The sequence below is a fragment of the Parus major genome, chromosome 15 (assembly GCF_001522545.3).
Source record: "Parus major isolate Abel chromosome 15, Parus_major1.1, whole genome shotgun sequence".
In the NCBI taxonomy this organism is placed as follows: Eukaryota; Metazoa; Chordata; class Aves; order Passeriformes; family Paridae; genus Parus; species Parus major.
Window position 1 is genome coordinate 3,676,259 of NC_031784.1, and position 21,767 is coordinate 3,698,025.

The 21,767-nt window shown below is 46.3% G+C and overlaps 1 protein-coding gene across 4 annotated transcripts in view; it reads right to left on the reverse strand.

Annotated features, from left to right (window-relative positions):
• Positions 1–21,767, reverse strand: part of HECTD4 (HECT domain E3 ubiquitin protein ligase 4) — a 64,362-nt gene that overhangs the window by 10,695 nt on the left and 31,900 nt on the right. For all 4 annotated transcript variants that reach the window (XM_015644084.3, XM_015644083.2, XM_015644085.3 and 1 more), the window contains exons 25-64: positions 21,477–21,710; positions 21,151–21,343; positions 20,894–20,998; positions 20,722–20,810; positions 20,238–20,413; positions 19,425–19,560; positions 19,137–19,278; positions 18,875–19,041; positions 18,210–18,356; positions 17,755–17,939; positions 17,210–17,363; positions 16,693–16,973; positions 16,083–16,272; positions 15,176–15,257; positions 14,407–14,609; positions 14,091–14,226; positions 13,293–13,475; positions 12,893–13,063; positions 12,287–12,456; positions 11,858–11,973; positions 10,936–11,039; positions 10,560–10,721; positions 10,288–10,436; positions 10,006–10,085; positions 9,730–9,893; positions 9,015–9,252; positions 8,452–8,588; positions 8,153–8,279; positions 7,784–7,921; positions 7,532–7,668; positions 7,220–7,380; positions 6,853–7,034; positions 6,283–6,488; positions 5,914–6,044; positions 5,544–5,749; positions 4,539–4,718; positions 2,952–4,258; positions 1,273–1,480; positions 412–635; positions 179–330 (exon numbers count right to left, since the gene is read on the reverse strand). In XM_015644084.3, coding sequence (XP_015499570.1) covers positions 179–330; positions 412–635; positions 1,273–1,480; positions 2,952–4,258; positions 4,539–4,718; positions 5,544–5,749; positions 5,914–6,044; positions 6,283–6,488; positions 6,853–7,034; positions 7,220–7,380; positions 7,532–7,668; positions 7,784–7,921; positions 8,153–8,279; positions 8,452–8,588; positions 9,015–9,252; positions 9,730–9,893; positions 10,006–10,085; positions 10,288–10,436; positions 10,560–10,721; positions 10,936–11,039; positions 11,858–11,973; positions 12,287–12,456; positions 12,893–13,063; positions 13,293–13,475; positions 14,091–14,226; positions 14,407–14,609; positions 15,176–15,257; positions 16,083–16,272; positions 16,693–16,973; positions 17,210–17,363; positions 17,755–17,939; positions 18,210–18,356; positions 18,875–19,041; positions 19,137–19,278; positions 19,425–19,560; positions 20,238–20,413; positions 20,722–20,810; positions 20,894–20,998; positions 21,151–21,343; positions 21,477–21,710 — 7,653 coding nt within the window. The remainder of the gene's footprint in view (positions 1–178; positions 331–411; positions 636–1,272; positions 1,481–2,951; positions 4,259–4,538; positions 4,719–5,543; positions 5,750–5,913; positions 6,045–6,282; positions 6,489–6,852; positions 7,035–7,219; positions 7,381–7,531; positions 7,669–7,783; positions 7,922–8,152; positions 8,280–8,451; positions 8,589–9,014; positions 9,253–9,729; positions 9,894–10,005; positions 10,086–10,287; positions 10,437–10,559; positions 10,722–10,935; positions 11,040–11,857; positions 11,974–12,286; positions 12,457–12,892; positions 13,064–13,292; positions 13,476–14,090; positions 14,227–14,406; positions 14,610–15,175; positions 15,258–16,082; positions 16,273–16,692; positions 16,974–17,209; positions 17,364–17,754; positions 17,940–18,209; positions 18,357–18,874; positions 19,042–19,136; positions 19,279–19,424; positions 19,561–20,237; positions 20,414–20,721; positions 20,811–20,893; positions 20,999–21,150; positions 21,344–21,476; positions 21,711–21,767) is intronic.

The following is a 21,767-nucleotide window of genomic DNA, read 5'->3' on the forward strand; positions in this document are numbered from 1 at the left end:
AACTCCACCCCAATCTCTGGAAAAAGAAACACTTTGCCAAATAATTTCCAGAAATCTGAGATGCTCTGACATGGATGTGTTTCCCTGTTCTAATACATGGAAACACAGAGGGATGGGGGGGATAAATCCTGGATTTCTACAGTGAAATCCAATATTCCACAAGGCTGAGGACACCCACCTGACACTGTTGAGCATAGTCTTCTCCTTGGTGGGGGGTTTGGTGACCGGGCGCTTGGTGCTCACCACCTTCACCGGGTGCTGCTCCTTGCCCGCCTTGTTGTACTTGCTCTTGTCAAATTTGGGCTTGGGAACTCCGTATTTCCTTAAAATCTTCCAAGACAAAAAGTGAACCATCACCCAGGGCTCTCAAGTGACACCAGAAGAGGCTGAGAACAGCTGGCAAAGCACTACCTGGGTCAGCTGGTCCTCCAGCACCTTCTTGGGAGGGCGGACGTTGGTGAAGAAGATGTGGAGAAGGTTGCCAGGGGTTTGGGAATTGATCTGCTCCTTGCTGAGGTAAATGTCAGCCACCTTGATGGGCTTGGCTGGGGTCAGGCTCAGCATTTGTTCCGAATGGACACAGCTTTTAAAGATCTCTGTGAGGACTTCACGAGCACCTGGGACCAGCTTTTCACCTAATTAAAAAAAAAAAACAAACCAAAACCAAACCAACAATTTGGTACAGAATACCGTGAGAATTGGTTAGAGCTTGAAATGTGAAAATAGATTTGGCATTCAGATGAAATATTCTATCACATGGCACTTGCTTTGAGATGGAAAATCACTTCTGCCAGGGGAATAAAACATAAATCACTTCTTCAGTGAAAAATCTTCGTCTGCACCCATTATAGAGAGAGTTGGCTACATCCTGTAATTATTACTTGAGGAAGCAGTGGGGATGAAAAAAGCAGTTTGCTTTTCATGCCAGGATAAAAATTATGTTGTGCAGACAGACACCAACACCTATCAACTGAACGAGCAGTCAAAAGTTGTGGCTCTTTTCTCAAAAAAAATCCCTAAATAATTAAATCAGTATTTTTTTGGGTTGATGAGGAGTGTTTTGGTTATTTGTTTATGATTTATTTGATTAGCTGGGTGGCCAACTGAGCAAGGTTCAGATTGCAAATAGCTTCTGGAGGGATAAAACTTGCTCTGGATTTTCTCCCTGGCTCGTTGTCACCCCAATTTCTACTGAAGCAAGAAGAATCTGAGCCCTGCTCATCCCCCAAAATGCTGAACACAAGACAGATTTGCCAATATCAAGCCACCTACCTTTTATTGACTTATCATTGAAATAATCTTCTAGTGCTGGGCTCCCCTGGGTGTCAAACAAACTCTGATTTACAGTGGAAACAGTTAAAATCTCTTCAGTTGACATCTCCATGAGCTCATCCTCCCCATCCAGGCTGGACAAACCAATGAGGTCACTGCTGTTGAAGAGGCTGGCTCGGATTTTCTCTATTTTAGCTCTTGACCTTATCTGTATGAATAATGAAGTTAGTTCATAGCAATTCTGAGAAAACAAATTCATTTCCATTCGTAGGAATTTGGGGTTTAAGCCTTTCCCCCCTCCCCATCCAGATAATCATTATTGCTTCTCCTCTCTGCTGCATCAGTAATTTGATGCCAAAATTCAGGTGCAGCCTAGAGAAAGATTCATGGAAATCCTGATGCTGGGAGTTAACCAAGCACAGCTCTGATCCACCCATCCCATTCCTCAGGCTGCAGACAGCCCTTGGCAACAGCAGGGAAGGAGCTGAGGGTGTCAGACTGGTGAGATGGCATTATTTGTAACTCTGCTGTCCCTGCCTCAATTCTGCACTCTGAAAAACCTCAATTTGCACAGGCCTTGAAGCCTCAGCTACACAGACTGGGAAGGGGAACAGCAATTTCCTTTGATTCCTAGAATAACCACTACCAGAGCAGCTCCAGACTTGGGATAGTTTCCATGTGAACACTCTGGCAGCTCTCTCTCCACACTTAATGCTTTATTTCAATGATGTCTTCACGTCAATTAACAGCTCAAGAATAGCAACTTGCAGAGTTTCCATTTGAATAAAGCTGATTTTCTTCTAAAAGAGGAACTGATACAATCCCAGACTATACAAAAACATCTCTCTCCATTGCCAGGCTGCCAGGAATGGCTGTGCTTCTGGAAGCTCCTGATAAATCTGCAGCAGGCAATTCATGGCAGCAGCAGAGAGGAAGGTTCTTGTGCAGAGCTGAGCACCTGGAGTGACCCAGCACTGATGGCAATCACCCACAATGCTTTTAAAAATTAATTTGGAGCCAGACAGCAACAAAATTTATCATCTCTCCTAAAGTACCTTTATAGAGGAATCCATAGGTGGCTCAAAATAGGTGAAAATGTACTGATTAAACATTAAACAATTGCTTTGTGGGTCAAACCAGAAGGGCCCTAATCTCTAAATTCATCTCAGTGGTGGCCAGGGCAAATCTTAGAGAAAGGCACATGAAAGGAAATGAATTGATCTTTCTCCTGGTGTGTTCTCCCAGCCCCTGCAAAGCAGTTTAAAGATTTCCCCAGCTGGAAGCTGCACTGGCTGCTGTGCTCCACAGCTACCAATCCTCCAGGAATTTAATCCCTTAGGAATTCATTTATGGTCTTGGCTTCAGCAGCACTCTGTGGAAACGAGCTCTACAAGCTGGAACACACAAGAGCTCTTCCCTACTTCCCTCTGTCCTCCACCTGCTGCTGGATCACTCCACTACTGGGTCCCCTCAGTCCTTCCAGAGACAGGGATTGTTCCCAAGACTGTGAATGTGAAGGGAATTCTGTGCTCCTCAAGCCATCCTGTCCAAGCTGAGAGCTCCCAGTCTTCCCATGCTCTTAGACACGTATTTACCCTGCACCCCAGGAAAGAGCCAGTCCCTAGAGTGAGATCCCATTCTCCCAGAAAACCCCAGCTCCAGAGGTTTCTCTCCGTTACCTCCACCACAGCAAAGCCCTTGATGGGCCGTGCCAGCAGCGGCTGATTGTCCAGAGATGTCACGGTGTACATGGAGCCCACGTCCGACACCGACGCCGTTTCCACGTTGTCCAGCGGCTCCCCGAGGCTTCCCAGGCTGCCCAGGCTCCCGGTGCTGCAGTGGGAAAGATCCAAACTCTCCTGGCTGGACACCACGTGCGGCTGCTCCAGCAATCCGGGCGGGATGGCCAGCTCCAGCCCTGCTTGGAACTGGTCCACGGAGATGTCGCTGACGGTGCGGGATATTCCCTGGGAGCTGCAGAGGGAAGCCTGGCTCGTGGATGCCGAGGCGCTGACGCTCATGGCGGGGGTGACGCTGCTGGAGCTGCTGATGTCCAAACTGTCGGCGCTGCTGGAAACCGTCGGCTTTTCCAGCTCCGTCCGGCACTCGCCTCCTTCCGCTTTGTCCTTAGTTTTTTTGGGATCCTCTTCCTGCAGAGGGATGTAGATCTCATCCTTGAAGACCCCTCCGTGGGCATTGCAGGCCTTCCTGATGGCGTTCCTGACAGTGCCCTCCTCCAGGTGCGTGGGGATGCCGGAGATGACGAGCAGGCGGCTGTGGGCCGTGGGCCCCACCAGGGCCTGGCAGGCGTCTGCCACCGCATCGTTGGTCACCCCCAGCCCCTGGGGGTCCTTCTTTGTCAGGTGCCTGAGGATTATCAGCAGGGTCAGAGCTCTGTGGAACCACAGCATGTCCTCAGGCTTGCTGCCCCCGATGCTGAGCAGCGCCGCGTCCGTCTCGGCTGCCCTGGACGAAGCCCTTTTCCCTGAGGACGAGGTTTTTTCCCGCTTCATTTTGACTTTTTTCCTCTTGGACAGCAAGCTTGGGCTCTGTGGTGTCTGCCCTGGCGAAGATGACGACGAGGAGGAGGAGTCACTAAGATTTGGGGCACTGGTGGATGAGATCACATTGGCTGTCACGCTCATGTTGATGGGCAAGGTGACTTCTGCCACAGCCAGGCACACTTCCATCAGGGCGTGGAAGTAGGTGGAGAATCTTCCCTGGTCGGCCACTCCAACCCCAGAGCCACCACAGGCGTTCCCAGACACCCAGTTCTGGGTTTCCTCATCGTACAGCTTGTGCAGCTCTGACTGCAGGGCCATGAGCATGGCCAGGCAGGGGTTGAGCTGCAGGGCGATGGATGAGGACAATCCTGCTGGATTCTTCTTCTGCTCCAGAGTGTGGATCTTGCGAAGCAGCTCGGCCAAGAGGTGAAAGATCAATTCCTTCACACACGCTGCCATGTCAGTTGTCCAGAGAAAGTTGCCTGTGTGAGGAAGGCAAGGCACAGCAGTGAGCAGAGTTTCACTCTTGGCAGAAAGTGACATTAAAAAAAAGCACCAGAAAAGCTCATTTCAACGTCAGTAAGAAAGACAGGAAGGTTATTCTGAGAACTGCAAATCGACAGAAAATTGCTGGAGTTTGAAGAAAATTTCATTACAGTGGAAGAGCTCAGAAAATTTCAACTGTAGCTTTTGTTTCCTAAACTCTCCACCTGAGCCAGCACATTATCAGTGCTCATTGCTAGGGAAATACTCCATTCTCACCTAAAAATTCCACTACTTGCAAGAGAACTGAGGCAGGAATAGTATCCAGTTCATCTTCAGATTTTCCATCCCCATCTTCTAATTTCCAGGTTAAGAGCTGTTCTGTGAATGCCATTGCCAGGGGGAATTCCAAGGGCAGGGAGTGCAAGACCAACACAGCTCCAGGAGGAGGAGACACTCCTAAGCAAAAAGGTGAAAGAAATTCCTTACCATGATCCTGAGCACATTTAGGATTTTTTCAAGGCTAAATTTATGTTAAGAGAGAATTTTCTCACAAGTAGCACCTAGTAATAAACAAATAGGAATGTTTCTCTATATCGATAAGTTAATATAATCTATAATTATAAATGCACAGAGAACATTTTATTCACATAAAGAAACAGAATAATTTTGAGCCTGAACGTATCTAAATATACACACAGAACTCCCCCCAAAATAATTCATTTCTGTCTGATGGGCACTAAAAATAACCATCAGCAGAAGAACTTTAGGATCTCCTAGGGGAAGTTCTAAGAGCTCACTGCACCCAGACACCTTCACTGCTCTAAATCCAATCTCTCCCTTTGGGCAAGAGTAGAAAGAATATTAATTATTCTTCTTGCAGGAGAAGCTGGGGTGACCTCAGTATTGCTACACTGCAGATATATTACTCTGTGGATAAGAGAGTCCTACAAACACCTAAAAAAGCAATAAAAAATTATTCTCCATCTGAAACAGCTCTTCAAACACCAACAGCACCAACACTGCAGAAATCAGTATTTTTAATCAAATATTTTGAATACAAACACTGCTGGGTGAACTCCTGGAATATAAAAATCAGAATCAGATGGTTGCCAATGTTTATAAATCCAGGCTTTTTTTTGGTTTAGAATGAATTCCTTGTACAAAAGTCCTAACCGCTGCTAGGACCAGCACACAGGACGGTGCTGCAGAGGCCACAGTGAAGCTGTTCTCAGCTCTGAGAGCTCAGTGCAGGCTTTTCCCTGGTGCTGTGGCTGTGCTCACCCAGTTTGATGTGCACCCTGTCGGTGGGGGTGATGACAGCCGGGTACTGGTTGGTGGTGGGGGGCGGTGTCAGGCCGGTGTTGGTGGGGGAGGCGTCGCGGGGGTAGCACACGGCCTCGATCAGGTTCAGCTGCCCGTTCCTCTTCACCTTGTGCCCCAGCCCATAGACCAGCACCCGAGCCCAGGGGGCCTTGTACAGGGACGAGCTGGGGAAACAGCAGCACAGCTTGGTTAGGCTCAAACCAGCTGGAAAACGACCCAGCCACCACTCAGAATAAGTCTTAGAAAAGAAAAAATTAAAAAAAACACAGTAATCCCATCCCCAGGGCTGCCAGGCTCAGACCCAGCTTTGCCCCTCTCCGTGACTCACTCTTTTCGGAACCCAGACTGACTTTCCTTGCAGGACACAATCACAAAGGCAGCCCCAGGAAAATTCACATCCATGTTGACCTTGGATTCAGAAATTGGGAACTCTTCGGCAGGAAATTGTTCTGGTGCTGCCTGTAACAGGACAATCCATCATGGAAGATCACAAACAGCAGCAAATCTCCTCCCCCTTCTTATAGAGTGCCCTATAGCCAATGTATTTAATTAACTGCAAATTATGACACAGTGGGAGGCTGCTTCGTTTTAATTCAGTCCAGAGGGCTGCTACTGCCTCTGTTTTCAGTCACTCAGAGAACAAGGGCTCCAGAGAAGGGAACCCAACGCCCCCATGAAACATGAGTGAGTCCTTTACCTGCAGAAAGGAGCAGATCTGTTTGGTGAGGTCCAGCAGACTCTCCTCTCCCTGATGCAGCGTCCGAGTGATGGCCACAGTGAGCCACTCCCTGATGGCCTGGGAGTTGCCCTGGTAGAAGAGGTCTGTGGCAGCACAGGTCTGGGAATGGATGCAGTGCTGCAGGGACTGGGCCAGGAGAATGGAGCTGGAGCTGATGGTTCCATCTGGAATGACGAGGAAAACAGCACAAATTTGGAGAGCACTTCAACTGTTTATGTAGCCTGGAAAACAAAAGCTGTAAAACACCTGGAAGATTCCCAACCTCTGTTTCCAAGTGGAAAACTCCAAGTGGAAAAGCCAGCAGGTGAGAGGCCAGGCCCAGCCTTGTGGCTGCACTGGCCTCTCCATTCCAGCTGTGCCCCTCACCAGCCTCAGCCCAGCCCCAGGCGAGGGCAAACACGGAGCTGTGCCACCACCCCAGCTCATGCTTAAACACCATCATTATTAACCAGCTAATAAAGAAATACTAAATTTGGTATTTTTTTGTCCCCAGGAAAGTACTGTACTGTGACAAAACCACGTGTTTACCAGGAAGAGGTGGTGCAAGAAGCTGGTTGGAGAGCAGCTGCAGGTGCTCCAGGGTGATATCCCGGATGGCAGGAATGTGGAACAGCCGGGTGAACATGTGGGGAGATTTGGGAGCAAAAATATTGAGCAGAGCCATGCGACAGTAGAGCTTGGCCAGGGCAGCTTCACTCCTCAACAACTCCCTAGGGAACACAAACATTAATTCTATTAATTCCTCAACATTAAATCCAACCGTGACAGTAAGACTGAGAAGTTTGTACTGCTTGAAACAGAGCTGTAGCAGGTAACTGTACTACAGGAAATGCTCTTCAGGTAATTCAAATTCAGGTAATAAAGTGCCTTTAAGTAACTGCATCTCTCTTTTCACCTGTGAATTTGGATGTTGGTGTTATCCAGGGTGACCAATCCGTTGGTTGCAGTCCTCCTGTATCCTGCAGGTGGCCTTTCCAACATGTCAATGGGATACCAGTACCTCACCAGGACTCCCTCACTCCGCAGATAGGTCTCAACTTGGACCAGCTCATTCACCTGCAACAGCAAACCCAGCACTGTCAGAAACACAATGATTATAACCACATCTTTCCTTCCAAGACAGCCCCAATCCAGCTCCCTGAGCAGTTTTTGCTCCCAGCTGTGTGATGCTGATCCTTCCAAGTCCTCCCAGTGTGTGTTTACTCACCGAGTCCACATCCAGGACAACCCCATGAAGGCCAAATGTCTTCAGCATGCCCCGAATGGCAAATTTGGGCAGAGCCGTTCCCACAGCGCTGCTGGTGACGTTGTTGCTGTCAGGAGAGCGAGTCACCACGGTGAGACCTGGAGAAAGGGACACCACTTTGAAGGTGTTTTCCTCAGGTGACAACTTCTGCAGTAGGTCCCAAAAACCTCTGAGCTTTTCTTTACCCCTCAGGATCTGTTGTGCTGCCCTTACCTTTCCGTACTTTATCAATCGTGAATTTGTTTGCTTCATCTTTGATATCCTCGATGGTGGGAAGGTAGAGATCCCTTGGGATGCCTCCGTTTTCCTCGTACAGGAATTCCACAGTTTGCCTTGCTATATCAACCATTCCTGAAAGACAGGAGGGAGTGCAAGTTATTTCCCTCAGCCACCTAAAATAAGTTCTTATTAAGATCCTAAGCAGGTGAGTTTTTCAATTTCTTAAATGCTCTCTCAGACTGAAAGATGGAAATTGGGAGTTTTCCTAAGAAAGCTTTTTCTGAGCTTCTCATGAGGGCTCAGAATTCCTTCCTTGCTCTTAATGTGACTTTCCCAAACACACAGAAATAAATACAGCCATACCTAACTGTAAAGCTCCTTTAATTTGATCCAGCCCAGACTTCCTCTCAGCCTCATTACGGAATCTTCTTCTAATTGTAGGGAAAACTTTGGTTTCCCAGGCTTTGACCAAGAGGGCATAGTGATCCTCCTACAAAGACACAAGAGAGTTTTAGAGCACCAGGAAGTGATAAGTTACCAGCAGTTATATTTTTGTTAGGGAAGCAGGAAAAGCTCTTGTGTGGCAAAATTTCAAAATCTAAATGACAAGATCCGGTTTTAGGCTCTAAAATAGAGAAGGCAGAGTTTGCCACATTCCTTACCCTGGGAATGTCATCGTCATCATCATCATCACTTTCATCATCTGCAATAGGAGGGGGGTGAGGATCAGGGCCTGAGGTGATGAAGTTCTCATAGCTCAGCTCCATTTTATAGTGGCAGGATGTGTCACTGTCATACTCTGCAAGACACAGACAGAAATAATGAGATGATAATGCATGCAAAGACATCCCATGAAATTGGAGATACACAGCATTCCATGCCCTCCAATCAGGGGGTGGGAATGCAATTCCTTTTGACACAGCATAACCAATTGGCTGATCCAATCCACCGTGACATCCTATTGTATCCCAAGCCCTAATGAGATAATTTCTCATTGTAGCCATATTAATTACAAATAATTTACATATTCACATAGAAGACCAAAGAAGATAATTTTAATTGCCTTGTCTAGAATCAGATAAACATGGCTTTGACTTGTGGCACTGCCCCACCTAAACAGGCACTATCTAAGGATTAAGGACTGCAGCCAGGCTGGGCTTAAATCCTTTTTCCTTGCTTGGCATTTCTGCTGGGAGAGCTTTGAAAGGAGTGAGCGGCACTTTACGTTGCTGGGCCGTGGCGACGGCGGCGATCCTGCAGGGGGGCCCGTGGGTGCCGGGGTCGGAGGCGATGCTGGTGCCAGCGTCATTGTCACTGTCAGAGGCCATGGCAAAGGGCAAGGCCTCGAAGTTGGCGCTGATCTCCTCGGCCAGGTCGAGGCACAGGTCGGCGGCGTTGCGGTGAGCCTGGCCCTCGGCGTAGGCGAACGGCCGCGAACCGAAGTTTGCCCGCACCTTGGTGTTCTGCAAAAGGATCCAGGGAAGCTCTCAGATCCTGCCCTGAGCCCTCACTCTGCTCCATCTGTGGTCAGGAGCTGATCAACACCTCCCTGCCACCAGGATCTCCAGCTGCAACTTTGGGATAGCTTCAAGCAGCTTAAGACACACTTTGAGCTCGCCTGCTTTCCAGCTTCAGGCTGCAGCAGCCTGAGCTGGGTGCTCTGAAGCAAGGTCAGTGCTGGCCAGGAATGCTGGGAGAGGAGCTCCTGGCATGGCACAAGGCATCCTGCCAGGCCAGCTGCACACTGCTGTGCTAATGGGCAGGGAAAACCAAAATAATGACACAACACATGCACCTGGGCGAGCTAATGAATACCTCAACCTACCCAAGAAAGGTAAAAACTATCAGTTTTGCTTTCCTACACAGCAGGTTCAATATTTTATATAATGTTTTTAGTATATCTGAAAGTATATTAAGTGACATTTCTGTTACAAACTTGCCTTTTTCTGGATGTGGACAACTGGCCACATTCCACCAGACACATCCTCTAGGTAGGGCACAAGTCTCTGCCCACAGTATGTAAAATATACTCTGCCCTTTGCTGGCTGCCCTGGAGGAGGGGGAGTTCCTTCTGTTCTTTCCCATCCAATTCCTGCCACATCACCTGGAGAAAAACACAGTCATAAAAAGGATTTAATCAGTTTTCTCATCTAGCATTTCCCTGACATTTTGAGGATTTTCTGATGGAGCAGATAAGGGTTTTAGCTCTCACATACCAGGGGAAAGAGTCACATCCAGTCTGACACTCTTCCACTGCAGCAGGCTGGAGCCATTGTAATGCACTGCTCGCCCATTGCTGAGGGACAAGAGGGACACAATGAGCAGGATCACCACTCACCAAAGCTGGGATACTCAAAAGGCAGCTCAACTCCCCTGATTTTGCAAGGATATTCCAGTCCATCACTTCAGCACTTCAATTTAAAAGTATGTACTGCCCACTACAGCCTCCTCCCCAGTCTGCACACAAATGTGGTTTTTGATGTGTGTCCCAAACCTACTTGTGAAAGAGGCAGGTGCCCACTGGGTTTGTCCAAGCCCCATCCCGTTTTTCAGCCTCTGTGGCAAATCCAAAGGAAACTATTGGCCCAGTGTCATCATCTGTATCTCCATAGGAAACCACTTCAATTTCCCAGTAGAATGACGGTGCCTAGAAATAAAAATAGACACATTTAAAAAAATTATTTACAAAACCGAGTTCAAAGAGGCAATTTCCTTTTCATGGCCTGTTGGATATTCAATGACAAATTGTTGGAGAGCTGTGAGGTCTCACCTGTACTGGCACTGGGGAGGTGGCATAGATAAAGGTGCCCCGAGGAAGTCCCCCACCTGCACTGGGATCAGCCAGGAAGGTCACAGCAGTGAGATGGGAGGAGAACATGCAGGCTCTCACTGGGGGGAACACCCTGGACGGGCTCCACGTGATTTCTTTGGGCTGCAGACACAACAGAGCAGTTTATTCTACCAATCACAATTCAAGTCACCCACTAAAATACAACCACGGAGTTTATGGGGGCACATTTAATACAACTCCAACAAATCACATCCCAAGGCAGAAATCCACATGAAATATTTCAAGAAGAATGCCCCCAGTTTGGGCAGTTCCCAAAGGAAACTTTGGAAGGGCTCAGCACTGTCCCTGTGCTCACCTGTCTCCTGTCTGCTTGCAGGGGAGGAGGAGGGGGCCGAGCACAGTCCCGGTACAACATCCGTAACCTCTCACACTGCATCTCCACAACCACCAGCCTCTCCCCTGCAACAACAACACAAACCAGGCATCAGCTCCCAGCTGCTTCCTCCTGTCCAACACTGCAATCTTCATACAGAAATAAATATGATATTTGCACTTTGAGGAGGTTTGATCAGCCTCACTTACCTAAACAATGGAATTAAGGGTAAAATGTAATTTATGCAAGTATTTTCTCGTGTTGAGTTTATATTTGGTTTGCAAAGACATTGTTATGTTAATTAGGATATAAAGTTCATTTTAGTGAGCAAGTTTATGGCCCAGCAAAGGCAGGAAAGCAAAAAAATTTATGTCTAACGTCACAAAAATCAGTCCTTACACTTTTACACCTAAATCCCTTGGCTCCTACCCTTCACTTCAGCCGCCTTTTCTCTGGCATGTTCCTAAAAACCTGCCCCTGAATTAAGACTTCTGCTGGGCCCAGTGCTTATCCTTAAACAAGGAGAGCTCAAGGATCAGGAATATAATAAAGCATTGCAAAAACCAGCAGAAAGGTCATAAAAAGAAAACATACAAATGATAATGTCATGGAATACAGAGTAGGATATGCAGGAAGAAAGCAAAGTGGAGAGTGCAGAAGAAAAACAGGACTTGCTTCTTTGATACGCAGAATAATCCTGTTCTGGCCTAAATGAATGCCTAATGTTTAATGATTTAGGCTGATTATTAGCTGCTCTTCCATCAGCAGCTCTGCAGCTGTGACAAGACACTCTGTCCTGTGCCAGTTCCTAAACTCTGAGTAGCTGGAGGAGAAAACACTGAAATGATTTTAAAAGCTGATCTGTCTCTGACCTGAATATGCCAAGAAGGTGTTGGCTACATACCAGGGCTGCACTCCTGGGCCACCAAATTCAGAACTTCTACAGCAGCTGGGCACTGTTGAATGAATTCTTCACAGAATGAGCTGTCTTCCAACAGCTGAGCCATCACCAGGCATGCTCTGAACAGAAAAATTATACATTTGAAGTGCTACGAAGTGGATGCTGAATTCAAAGCTGGCATTACAGTAGTGAATTTAAGGGTGGCCTTAACCCTGATTTTAGCTGGACCCTCCCCAGAGGCAGCTTTTCCCTGCCTCATAAATGGATTTATTGAAGCATTTGCTCAGTGTTACAGGGACACTCAAGAACAAGAGCCAGACACTGAAAGGGAGCAAAGAGGCATTTCTGCAGTCCCTTGCTGCACACCCCCAGAGGAAGGGCACAAGAACTCATGCAATTCCTGGGATGTTTGTGCACAAAGGCAGGACTCACCTGGTTCTTATTTCAGCAAGGAGCCGGACCACTGCCATTACTGGGGTTGAGCCATCTCCTGTTGCAGGAAGTGAGGTGTGAATAGAGAGACTTCCCTCCTGAGGGAGCAACATGGACTGGACTGCCTGTACTACCTTCTCAGTAATGGACAGTTTATGAAGAGGCAATGCCTGATGGTGGGGGGGCACGGTAAAAAGTTAAATTCAAGTAGTTAGTTTCTAAGAAATGAGGGTGTTTTATTACCTGGAGTTAATTCTTATATTTTACTAATACAATATCAGCACCAAACACCAATAAAAGGAAAAAAACAAAACAACAAAACAAACCCCAAACAAAGCCAGAAATTAACCAAAAAAACCCCCAACCCAGTATGCAATGGAATATCATTAAGCACAAAAGATGAATACTTATGTTACTTGAATGAGAACTTAAACATAGTATTAATATAAGCTTAAAAAAACAAGGCAAACATTACAAATCATTTCAAAGCAAAGATGAAACACTTTTTTTTTTTAATGTGCTGTAGATTAATAGTCAGTATGCTGTGACAGAAATAAAGCAAGAATCGAGATTATACTGAATATTGGATGTTTAAAACTGCCATACCTCAGATCTTGGAACACAGAGCCTAGATAATGGAATAGTTAAAGTGTCTGATGCCTGGGAGGTCTTTCTAGTGTCTATAGTGGTGGGTGGGAATTTGACCGTGGCTATACCTTCTTGCTCATTAATAGATGCCACAACTCCAATGCTTCCTGCTATTCCTTTGCCTAAAACCTACAACCAAAGAAGAGCTGCATGAGACTGAAGGTGTTACAAGCAGGAGTCAGGGTCTGACATCACACATCAACTGCACACACAAGCACAGGGGTGTGTTGTAGGAAACAAGCTCCACAAGCTGCTGCTCCACAAGCACATCCTGCTCCCAAGGATCCCAGTGAAGGCAAAACCTCAGGAGAGCAGCAATTCTCATCTAAGATATCAAATATGAACAGTGCTGAATTACCTGAACTTCAGAACCTATTTTAATTGTCTCCTTAAAGCCACCCAGAGCACACAGGGCAGCCACTGCCTGCCGAGCAATCCTTTGAAGTTTAGCCAGTTTCCTTCCACTGCTACTCCCATTCTCCAAAATGCTCTCTGCATATTTCCCAAGCTGTGGAATGTACATCAGAGCCCGAGACAGAACCTGAAGACAGAAGCAAAAATACCAGGGAACGACTTCAAAGCACAATTCCAACAAAAAACCAATGCCCCAAGCCTCCAGCCCACACAGTCTCACAAGAATTATTTTTGTTCTTGAAGACAATTATATAACTCAGAATATTCCAAGTTCTCTGAAGTGTGAGCACCATCAAAGCCATGACCATTCCCTGGTAACTTTTAGGATAAAATATAATCTTGGCAAAAGTCTTTGCTGAGGATTTCACCTAAGGAATAGATTAGGTGCTGCAGGATTCAGAGGAACATAAAACCAACTTGTTTTGTTCCAGCCAACACTTTGTACCCTCAGAGGCCACAGCCAAGATAGAAAAACCTGCCACAGGCAAGGGAACTCCCCAACAAACAGCATTGTTAATGCCTGAAAAGAATGACAGCACATTATCTAATGATGGGTAAATTCTGGGTGTTTGTTCCACCCCAAGACAGCTGAGAAAGGGCTGGGTCTGTGCAGTTCCACACCCTGGTGTGAACTGGTTTTGTGTAAATCAGAATGGAGCAGCTCAGGCCTTGCTCATCATTAGATTCTCCAACTACTCAACCCCTGGTGAGGAATGCACCACTCATGGCTGTCTTTGCTCACTTTTTCAGCAGTTGTTGTCCAGATCTGGGCTGCATTGGACTCTGGGGCCATGAGCAGGCTGTGCAGCAGGGCAATCACCTCTGCTGCCATGCTGTTAGCCACGTGCCCGCTGATGAACGGCCTCACCGGATCCGTCCTGCCCGGGAGACAAAGGCAATGTGACCACTCAGCTCAAAACCACAGAACAAAAAGAAGCTTCATTTGTCAACAAGATATAAACAGCAAAAGAAGGAGGAAGTTCATCAACAGAGATTATCTTTGGGAGCACTACAAATATTGGTAGAGAGAAAAGCAGAGTGCAGACTAAGGGATTTACCTGGCGAGCTCCGAATTCCTCTCCCTGCAAATGGAGGTTTGTGCAGTCTTCTTTTTGTCCCCAGTGGACAAGCCACTGCTGCTCTCTGGATTGACAGTCTCTATGGGTGGCCCCACACTCACTATCAGCCCAGATTGTGCCCACTTGGTTGCCTTTCTAAGAGCTGCAGCAGCTTCCTCTGTAATGACTTCACAGCAGCCACACTGCAAAGGAAATTGCCACCGAAGGCAAATGTCAGATGTGTTTGGTCACTCTGCTCATGTAAAAGTGCTGAGAACACAGCAAAGCCCCTTCCTGGGTGTGTGTTAGTCATAGATGGGTTCTGTCTCTTGCTTTTTATCACCTACAGAGGGATCAGGGATCAATTCACTGCCTTTAACATTCCCTTCTCAAATTAACAGTTCATTTTCTCTGATCAAAAGGACACCAATGAGTATTTCCAGTGCAAACACTCAAGAACATGTCTGAAAATAGACATGAAATTTGAATTCAAGTGTGTGGCTTAAAATCTGCATTATCAATGTGCATTAAACACTTGAGGCAAGAGAATATTAAAGGGGCTTAAACCTGACCTACAACAGTTGCAGGAAGCATCGGCTGAAATTCTTTGACATCATTTACCCCTGATCTGTATTTGATCTGTATTTACAGAGGTAAATGGTGAATAAAACATGATCAAAAGGTTCTTAACATCAGTAAAACCCAAGAATTCTGACTGGACACCAGTTTTCAGGAAGCTGAGCAATTCTCTCGTTATTTCTCCTCTTACTTTTGTCATGTCCCGATCCATCTTCACCACCTTCTCCATGTTGGCTCCAGTTCCCAGTCGGAATGGGCGACCTTCTGAGCTACTGTTGGAGGGGAAAAAAACCACAGGAGCTTTGTTCTGACTGCTGGAAAACACAGCTGAGCTACACAGTCCAAATTCATATATTATGGGAGGTTTGAAATGATTTGAAGCCACCCTTGCAGCTGAATGCTCAACAGCAAGAGAAATATTAGCTAAGGGCATACGCCATTTACAGAGGGAATTTAATCCTATTGAATGCAGGTATTTGCAAAGCAATTTAACCCTTCCCCCCTCAGGAAGGAGCCTCATGAAATGGCTTTTATTGATCATAAATTCCCAGGGCTCTGAGTTCACCTTTCACTTGTACCTTTTAGTGTAATTTTTTAGAGTATGGGTTCAAAATCAAGCCAGGGAGTGGGGGAAGATGAAACAAACAACACAAAAAGCAGGAGGGGTCAGCACTGGCATTCAGTGATCCCAACATCCAGGTGGGTGCTGAGAATACTAAAGAATGTTTAATAGCAAATTATTGTCCAGCTTATGCATTATTAAAGCAGTGCTTTTAAAGCCATTTTGCCTTGACAGTTCTATTTGTTAGGCACCATAAACCAGACAGTTCTATTTGTCACACCATAAACAAGAAAAATGATAATTCCATCAGAAACACTGAGTCTAAGTAGCTAATTTCTCATGAGATTTTTTTCAGACAGATGAGGATGTTCCCATGTCCCTTTGCATTATCTTATTGCTTTGCCAGTACACTTTGCTTTCCCATTTACTCCTATATCTGCATTTTTCTGCAGCTGCAGTGCTTGGAAAAAAAAAAGAGAAGATAAAAGGAATTTGAGAAATAGGCTCTAATTCCAATCCAGTGAGCTGAGATTACCTTAGTAAAGGCTGAAGGACTTCATGGGAGGATTGATCTTCTCTTTTATGGATAAAAATAGAGAGTTTACCATCCACTGCCTCGCTTTCTTCTCCAGGATCTTTATCACCTTTTATGGAATTTTTAGGGCTGGCTTTTGCCAAGGTAGTATCTGGCTCAGAGGCAGTTGGAGAAAGGACAGTCTGGCAGCCTTGAAGTAGAAAGGAAAAAAAGAAAATAAAGAAACACATCCATGAATTTTCTTACCCTTGGAAACAATGCTAACACACGTGGGATGTGTCTGTGGGACCCCCACTTTGGTCTGAGGCCAGGGAAATTAGGAGGCAGACAAAGTCACAGGAATATCCTGCTCACAGTGACATATCAGAAACCTCCCAATACTTGAGCTTTCTGTCAATACAAAAGCTCCTGGCACAGGGTGCCCAGAGAAGCTGTGGCTGCCCCTGGCTCCTTGGGAGTGCCCAAGGTCAGGCTGGACAGGGCTTGGAGCAGCCTGGGATAGCTGATGGTGTGGAAGGGGATGGGGCTGGATGGGCTTTAAGGCCCTTTTCATTCCAAGATTCCAAGAAACTTGAGTCCCTTGGGCACAACAGCAAACAGCTGCTGGTACCTGGCACGACATAATCCGCCAGCTTTGCCAGCAGCAGGGAGGCAATCTTGGAGGCTGGGTCACTGGGATCATCCTGCTCGCTGTTCAGGGAGGGCACTGAGTAGCTCCAGGGAGGCAATTCCACGTTTCCACAGTCCTCAACACTCATGAGAGGCAGCGCAGCACGACACAACTGCAGGATTATTAGGACCAGCTTTGGAGAAGGACGCTGGTCCAAGAGAAGGGACAGAAGCTTGGACACGCAGGCTGGCTGGCTCAGGATGGCTTTACCTATGTGACTCCTGAAAGGGAAAGCAATCTTGAAATTAAAACCAAAATTATTTATTATTTACAAGATGTATTAAAAGCAATTTCAGTGTCTGACAAAACATCTGTGGCAATTCTTCCTTAACTTGACAGCACAGATTAAACACTAAGATTGAGAGTCAGTTTTAGAATGGTTTAAAAAAATCCACAAAATATCCCACATGGGCTTTGATACACAAGAAGAAAATACTCCAGAGCAAAGGCCTGGTACCTTGAGAGGTCATTCAGAAGGCTGAGGACATCCTGCAGTGCATCATTCCCTGCAGCCTGGTTGCCACAGCACTCGGTGGCTCTGGCCAGGTGGTTGGTGAGGAGGCTGGAGACCTGCCTGGCCAGCCCAGAGTGAACGGCATCTGTGGAACCCCCTTTGGAAGGGATGGAAGAATTCACAGCTGTAATCAACAGAAATCAATGTACACAGCACAAAACCAGCCCCTGGTACATCCAACAGCCACGTGTCTCTAAGTCTAAGTGTGTTATGGGTGAATTCTACCACAGGAGAAATCCCAAATGATCACTCTGAACCTCCAGGTTCTCTGATTATGTTTAGACAGAATCAAGTGGCAAAGCTTGAAATTATTTCCATGCGGAGGAAAAAAGCCAGAATTAAAAAAACAAGAAGAAAATCCACTGAGTTTTGTATTCATTTCTTAAGAATTCAGAGTCCCAAGTCATGGTGAGTGACTGCCCTATTTTAAATACATTTACACCACTCCTCAGACAGTTCTAACACACCCAGCAGGAGATATTTCCTACCTTCTTCCTTTTCCCACTCCACACAGCGGTTGGCCAGCACCTGGAATGCAGCCCAAGCCATGGTGGCCACCTTCTGTTTCTTGGTCTGTTTTTCATTTGAGCTGGACTCTGTCTGGCTGCTGAGGCTGCAGAGCCGGTCCATGAGCTGGACCAGGCCACTCCGCACCAGACACTTCTCCTCGCTCCTGCAGGAGAAATTCAGGCTGGGATTAACCTCCCCATCACAATGGGAATGCAGAACGTGCTGTTAGCTCAGTAATTAATTAGTTAACTTGGCAGGAAGATGGTTCTGCCTCCCCCTTGCCCTTCCCAGATGGAATTGTGAGGGAATTTACCCGGATGTTGTCAGACACTCCTCATGATGAGGAAAGGGGATGTATTTATACTATTTAATGCTTCTGTTTAAGACAAAGCCTACTAAGGCCAGGTGTGGATGCCCCCCTTGCCTTCCCCACCTTGTGTAGGGAATGGTGCACAGGAGGCCAATGCTGTTGGCACAGGCGATGGGGTAGCGGGCACACAGGGACACCACCGACGTCATGGTCTCTCCAAAAGCCTCCTGGACCTGCTCCACCATCCCACCACACGTCAGCTCCTCAATCCTGTTGGGGGTTAGAGGTTGGGAATGGAAGGCTTCAGTTCACAAAGCTCCAAATTATGAAAATAATAATCAGTGCATGTTAAGAACTACTCGTGGAAGACTTGAAGGAATACTGCAAGTCACTCGTGTTTTCATATGAAACATGTAAACCAGAGTTAGTGTGGTAGTTATAGCTCTGACATGATTAAATCCCACTGCAAACAAAATACAAAATGGTTACTACATTTAGATGACAGTATCAGCTAAATCTACCACTAATTAGTATTTATTTAGAATTAAATCAAGAGAGAAAGATACCCTCTCTGCATAGCTGGGTACATGTCAGAACAGTATGAAAGTTCCTCTACTGATAAATAAAAGCATTTCTTACAAGTTTCTGCCTCTTCACCCCACAAGAGTCAAAGTGTTTGTTGCAACCTTAGCTCTACCAACTTGTGCCCTCACAGCTACTCACTCCTGACTTTCCTTTGTCCAAAGCAACTTATTCCCTTTCACTGAATCCTGAAGAAATGCACCCACCTTGGCCCTCCCTGGAGCACCATTGTCACCGGGCCCACCAGGTGGGTCACGCCCCCGACACGCACTGCGGCCGTCAGCAGCTCCCTCATGTGCACCAGGGCCTGCTTCCTGGTGTTGCCACGTCTCCAGCGGGTCTGGGCAGCCAGCAGGAAGCTGCTGCTGGACACCTGTGAGGTTTGGGATGAGATTTTTTTTGTTAGACACAAACGAGGCACCTCTTGTTTCTGAGCAAGTTGGGATCTGAAATAAAGTAACGACGTACGGCTTGGTCGGGGTTTGTCCCGATGAAAGCGAAGAGCTGCCCCAGCAGGACACTGTAGGTGGGTTTGTCCCTGCTGTCCTCGATGGCCAGGGACTGGAGCAGGGTGAAGGAGCTGCTCCTGTGGCTGGTGACGTGTCGGCGCCTGCGAGGGAACAGCAATGTCACACCCGGCAGCAGGAAGCTGATCCAACCACCACAAATCCTGCTGTGCTGGCAGTAATAATTCTGATCAAGTTGATCACTGGAACAGCACAGAGGTGTGAAGGGAAGGAATGAACCCTGCTGTACCTCTGGCTGGCCCGGGCAAACTCGATGTCCTCGTTGCCAATCATCTCCAGGTCGGACGGGGCGGACATGCTGCGCAGGAACACGGGCTGGCGCACGGCGTGTGAGATCACCTTGGTCTCAGAGGCTGATTTACAGGCTGAAATATTGTAAAATAATATTAAAAAAGGTTATTCCTGGTGCAGGAAGTGATTTACAAACTGGCTTTAAAATCACTGGTAGGTATCCCAGTGGAAGCTGAAACAAAGGATGGGGAAAACCCAATCTGAGCAAGAACGTGCAACTCAGATCGGAGAATTCTCCTGTTTTCAACCCTGTTGGGAGTTAAAGATTTGGAATTGAAGGATTCAATTCACAAACTTCCAAATGTAGCTTTAAAAAAATAATAACCAGTATGTGTAAGAATTACTCAAGGGAGTTTTTTAGAAGGAGAACTGCAAGTCACTCATTTCCATATGAAATGTAAGCGAGAGTGTGGAAGTTATAGCTCAGACATAATTAAATCACACTGCAAACAAAATACCAAGTCAGCTCTGAGGATTTTCCCGTTTTCAGGTATTGTTTCAAATCAGGTTTCTTTTGATTTGGTTAAGTATTTTTCCTCAATAAATCAGGAGACTGAAATTTAAATTCCACCTATTATTATTCAGATTTTTATTTACCATCATCATGACAATCAGAAAACAAAGACTCGACTTTATTTCTTGTAAAAGAACTAATTTAATTTAGGAAAAAAAATAGTTCAATTTAAAGCAAAAGAGGGAAAAATAAGAAATGAAAGGTATCTTTAGAAAATGCTGGTAATGAGAGATGTACCTGGAGTCTCTGCAGGGGTCCCTGAGATGCTCCTTGTGATCCCAGACTGTGCTGCAATGGTCACATGCAACAACAGCTCTGCTCTGTTCATCAAGCTCTTCACCAAGGTTTTGGTCTTTGCTAAGGGATGAGAGGTCTTCTGGATCAGTGAATTCACCTCTTGGAAAAACTTCTCCCTGGGATTGTGAAAAGGAAGTAAAAGAAGGCAAGTTGATGTTTGAATGCTTTCAGAAAGGAATTGTTACTGGGGGAAAGGTCACCTAAAGAGGACGTGTGGCATCAGTCTGTTCTATGCCAACAGAGGAGAAAGCAGAAAAAATGGAAGAAATAAACAAGTGATTCCTTAGCAAACACAAGCAGTTTAATAAGGTTTTAATATATTTAGCACAGAAGTTTCTAATAATTTCATCAGGTACTTTAGGAACTCCCTGGAATCTCCTGAAGTTGCCCCTCCTTTGAGGCCTGAATGTTCACTAATACTGACCTTAGTGCCAGGACCACGTTCTCAAGATCACTCCCATCAAAAGAAACTTCCTTCATTGAACACAGAAGCTCCAGCTCCTTCATCTTGCTCTGAACAAAGGGAAGGAGATGGGTGAACAGGTTTTGAGGAAGCAGAGTGAGGCACAAGCACCCACAGCAGCCCCAGGGCTCACCTCATTGAAGTGATAATCGTAAAAAAAGGGAACATTGTTCTCCAGCTTCCCGTGCATGGCATCATCCACCTCATTCTGCCACTTCTGCTCCAGCTCAGCCACACTCTGATAGAGACAAAAATCACACTTGTTGCACTTCAGGTGTAACAGGGATTTTAAATAAAAACTCTGAGTATATTTTGTATTTCTATGGTGCTAAAATACAGCTTTACTCTTAAAAAAAGCCTTCTGCTGTTTTGAATAATTTTTCTTTTTACCTGCAGTTGTCTCTCCATGGCATTCAGCTTCTTAAAGGTCTCTCCCATAATTTTACAAAGTAAATCATATTCTTCAGCATGTTCCTCCTGATATTGGAAATTTATCAGGGACTGGAGAGCATCAACCAAATTGAGATGTTTAATCACACATGAAACCACCATCTCCTCCATGACTTCTGGCTGGATCACTTCCCTAGGGTTCCAGGGAAAGCCAAACTTATTAATCAGGAGTAAGAGACCAACTTGGATAATTCATATTCATAAATCATCAGATGCTGCAGTCACAAACAAGGTTAAAAACCCAGAGGGAAACAAGGACTCCTTACTTTATACTGGGTCTAAATTGAGGCCGAGCACGTCCAGAAATTTCCCTGAGCTTGATCATGATTCCTGGGGGCAGCCTAATCCTGGGCAGGTCAAAGTAGTGTCCAACAGGAGGCACGAGCACATCAGAGGGATATGTGAATTCCCTGTCCTCCTCGATGGTGAGAGGCAGTGGAGAAGGGCTTGGAGTAAGGGCTGGAGATATGACCCCGTTGGCTTCCACCTGCCACTGGCACCTGCAGAAAGAAATAAAAAATTAAAAGGATTTTTATTTCCCCACCTCATTGAGAAAG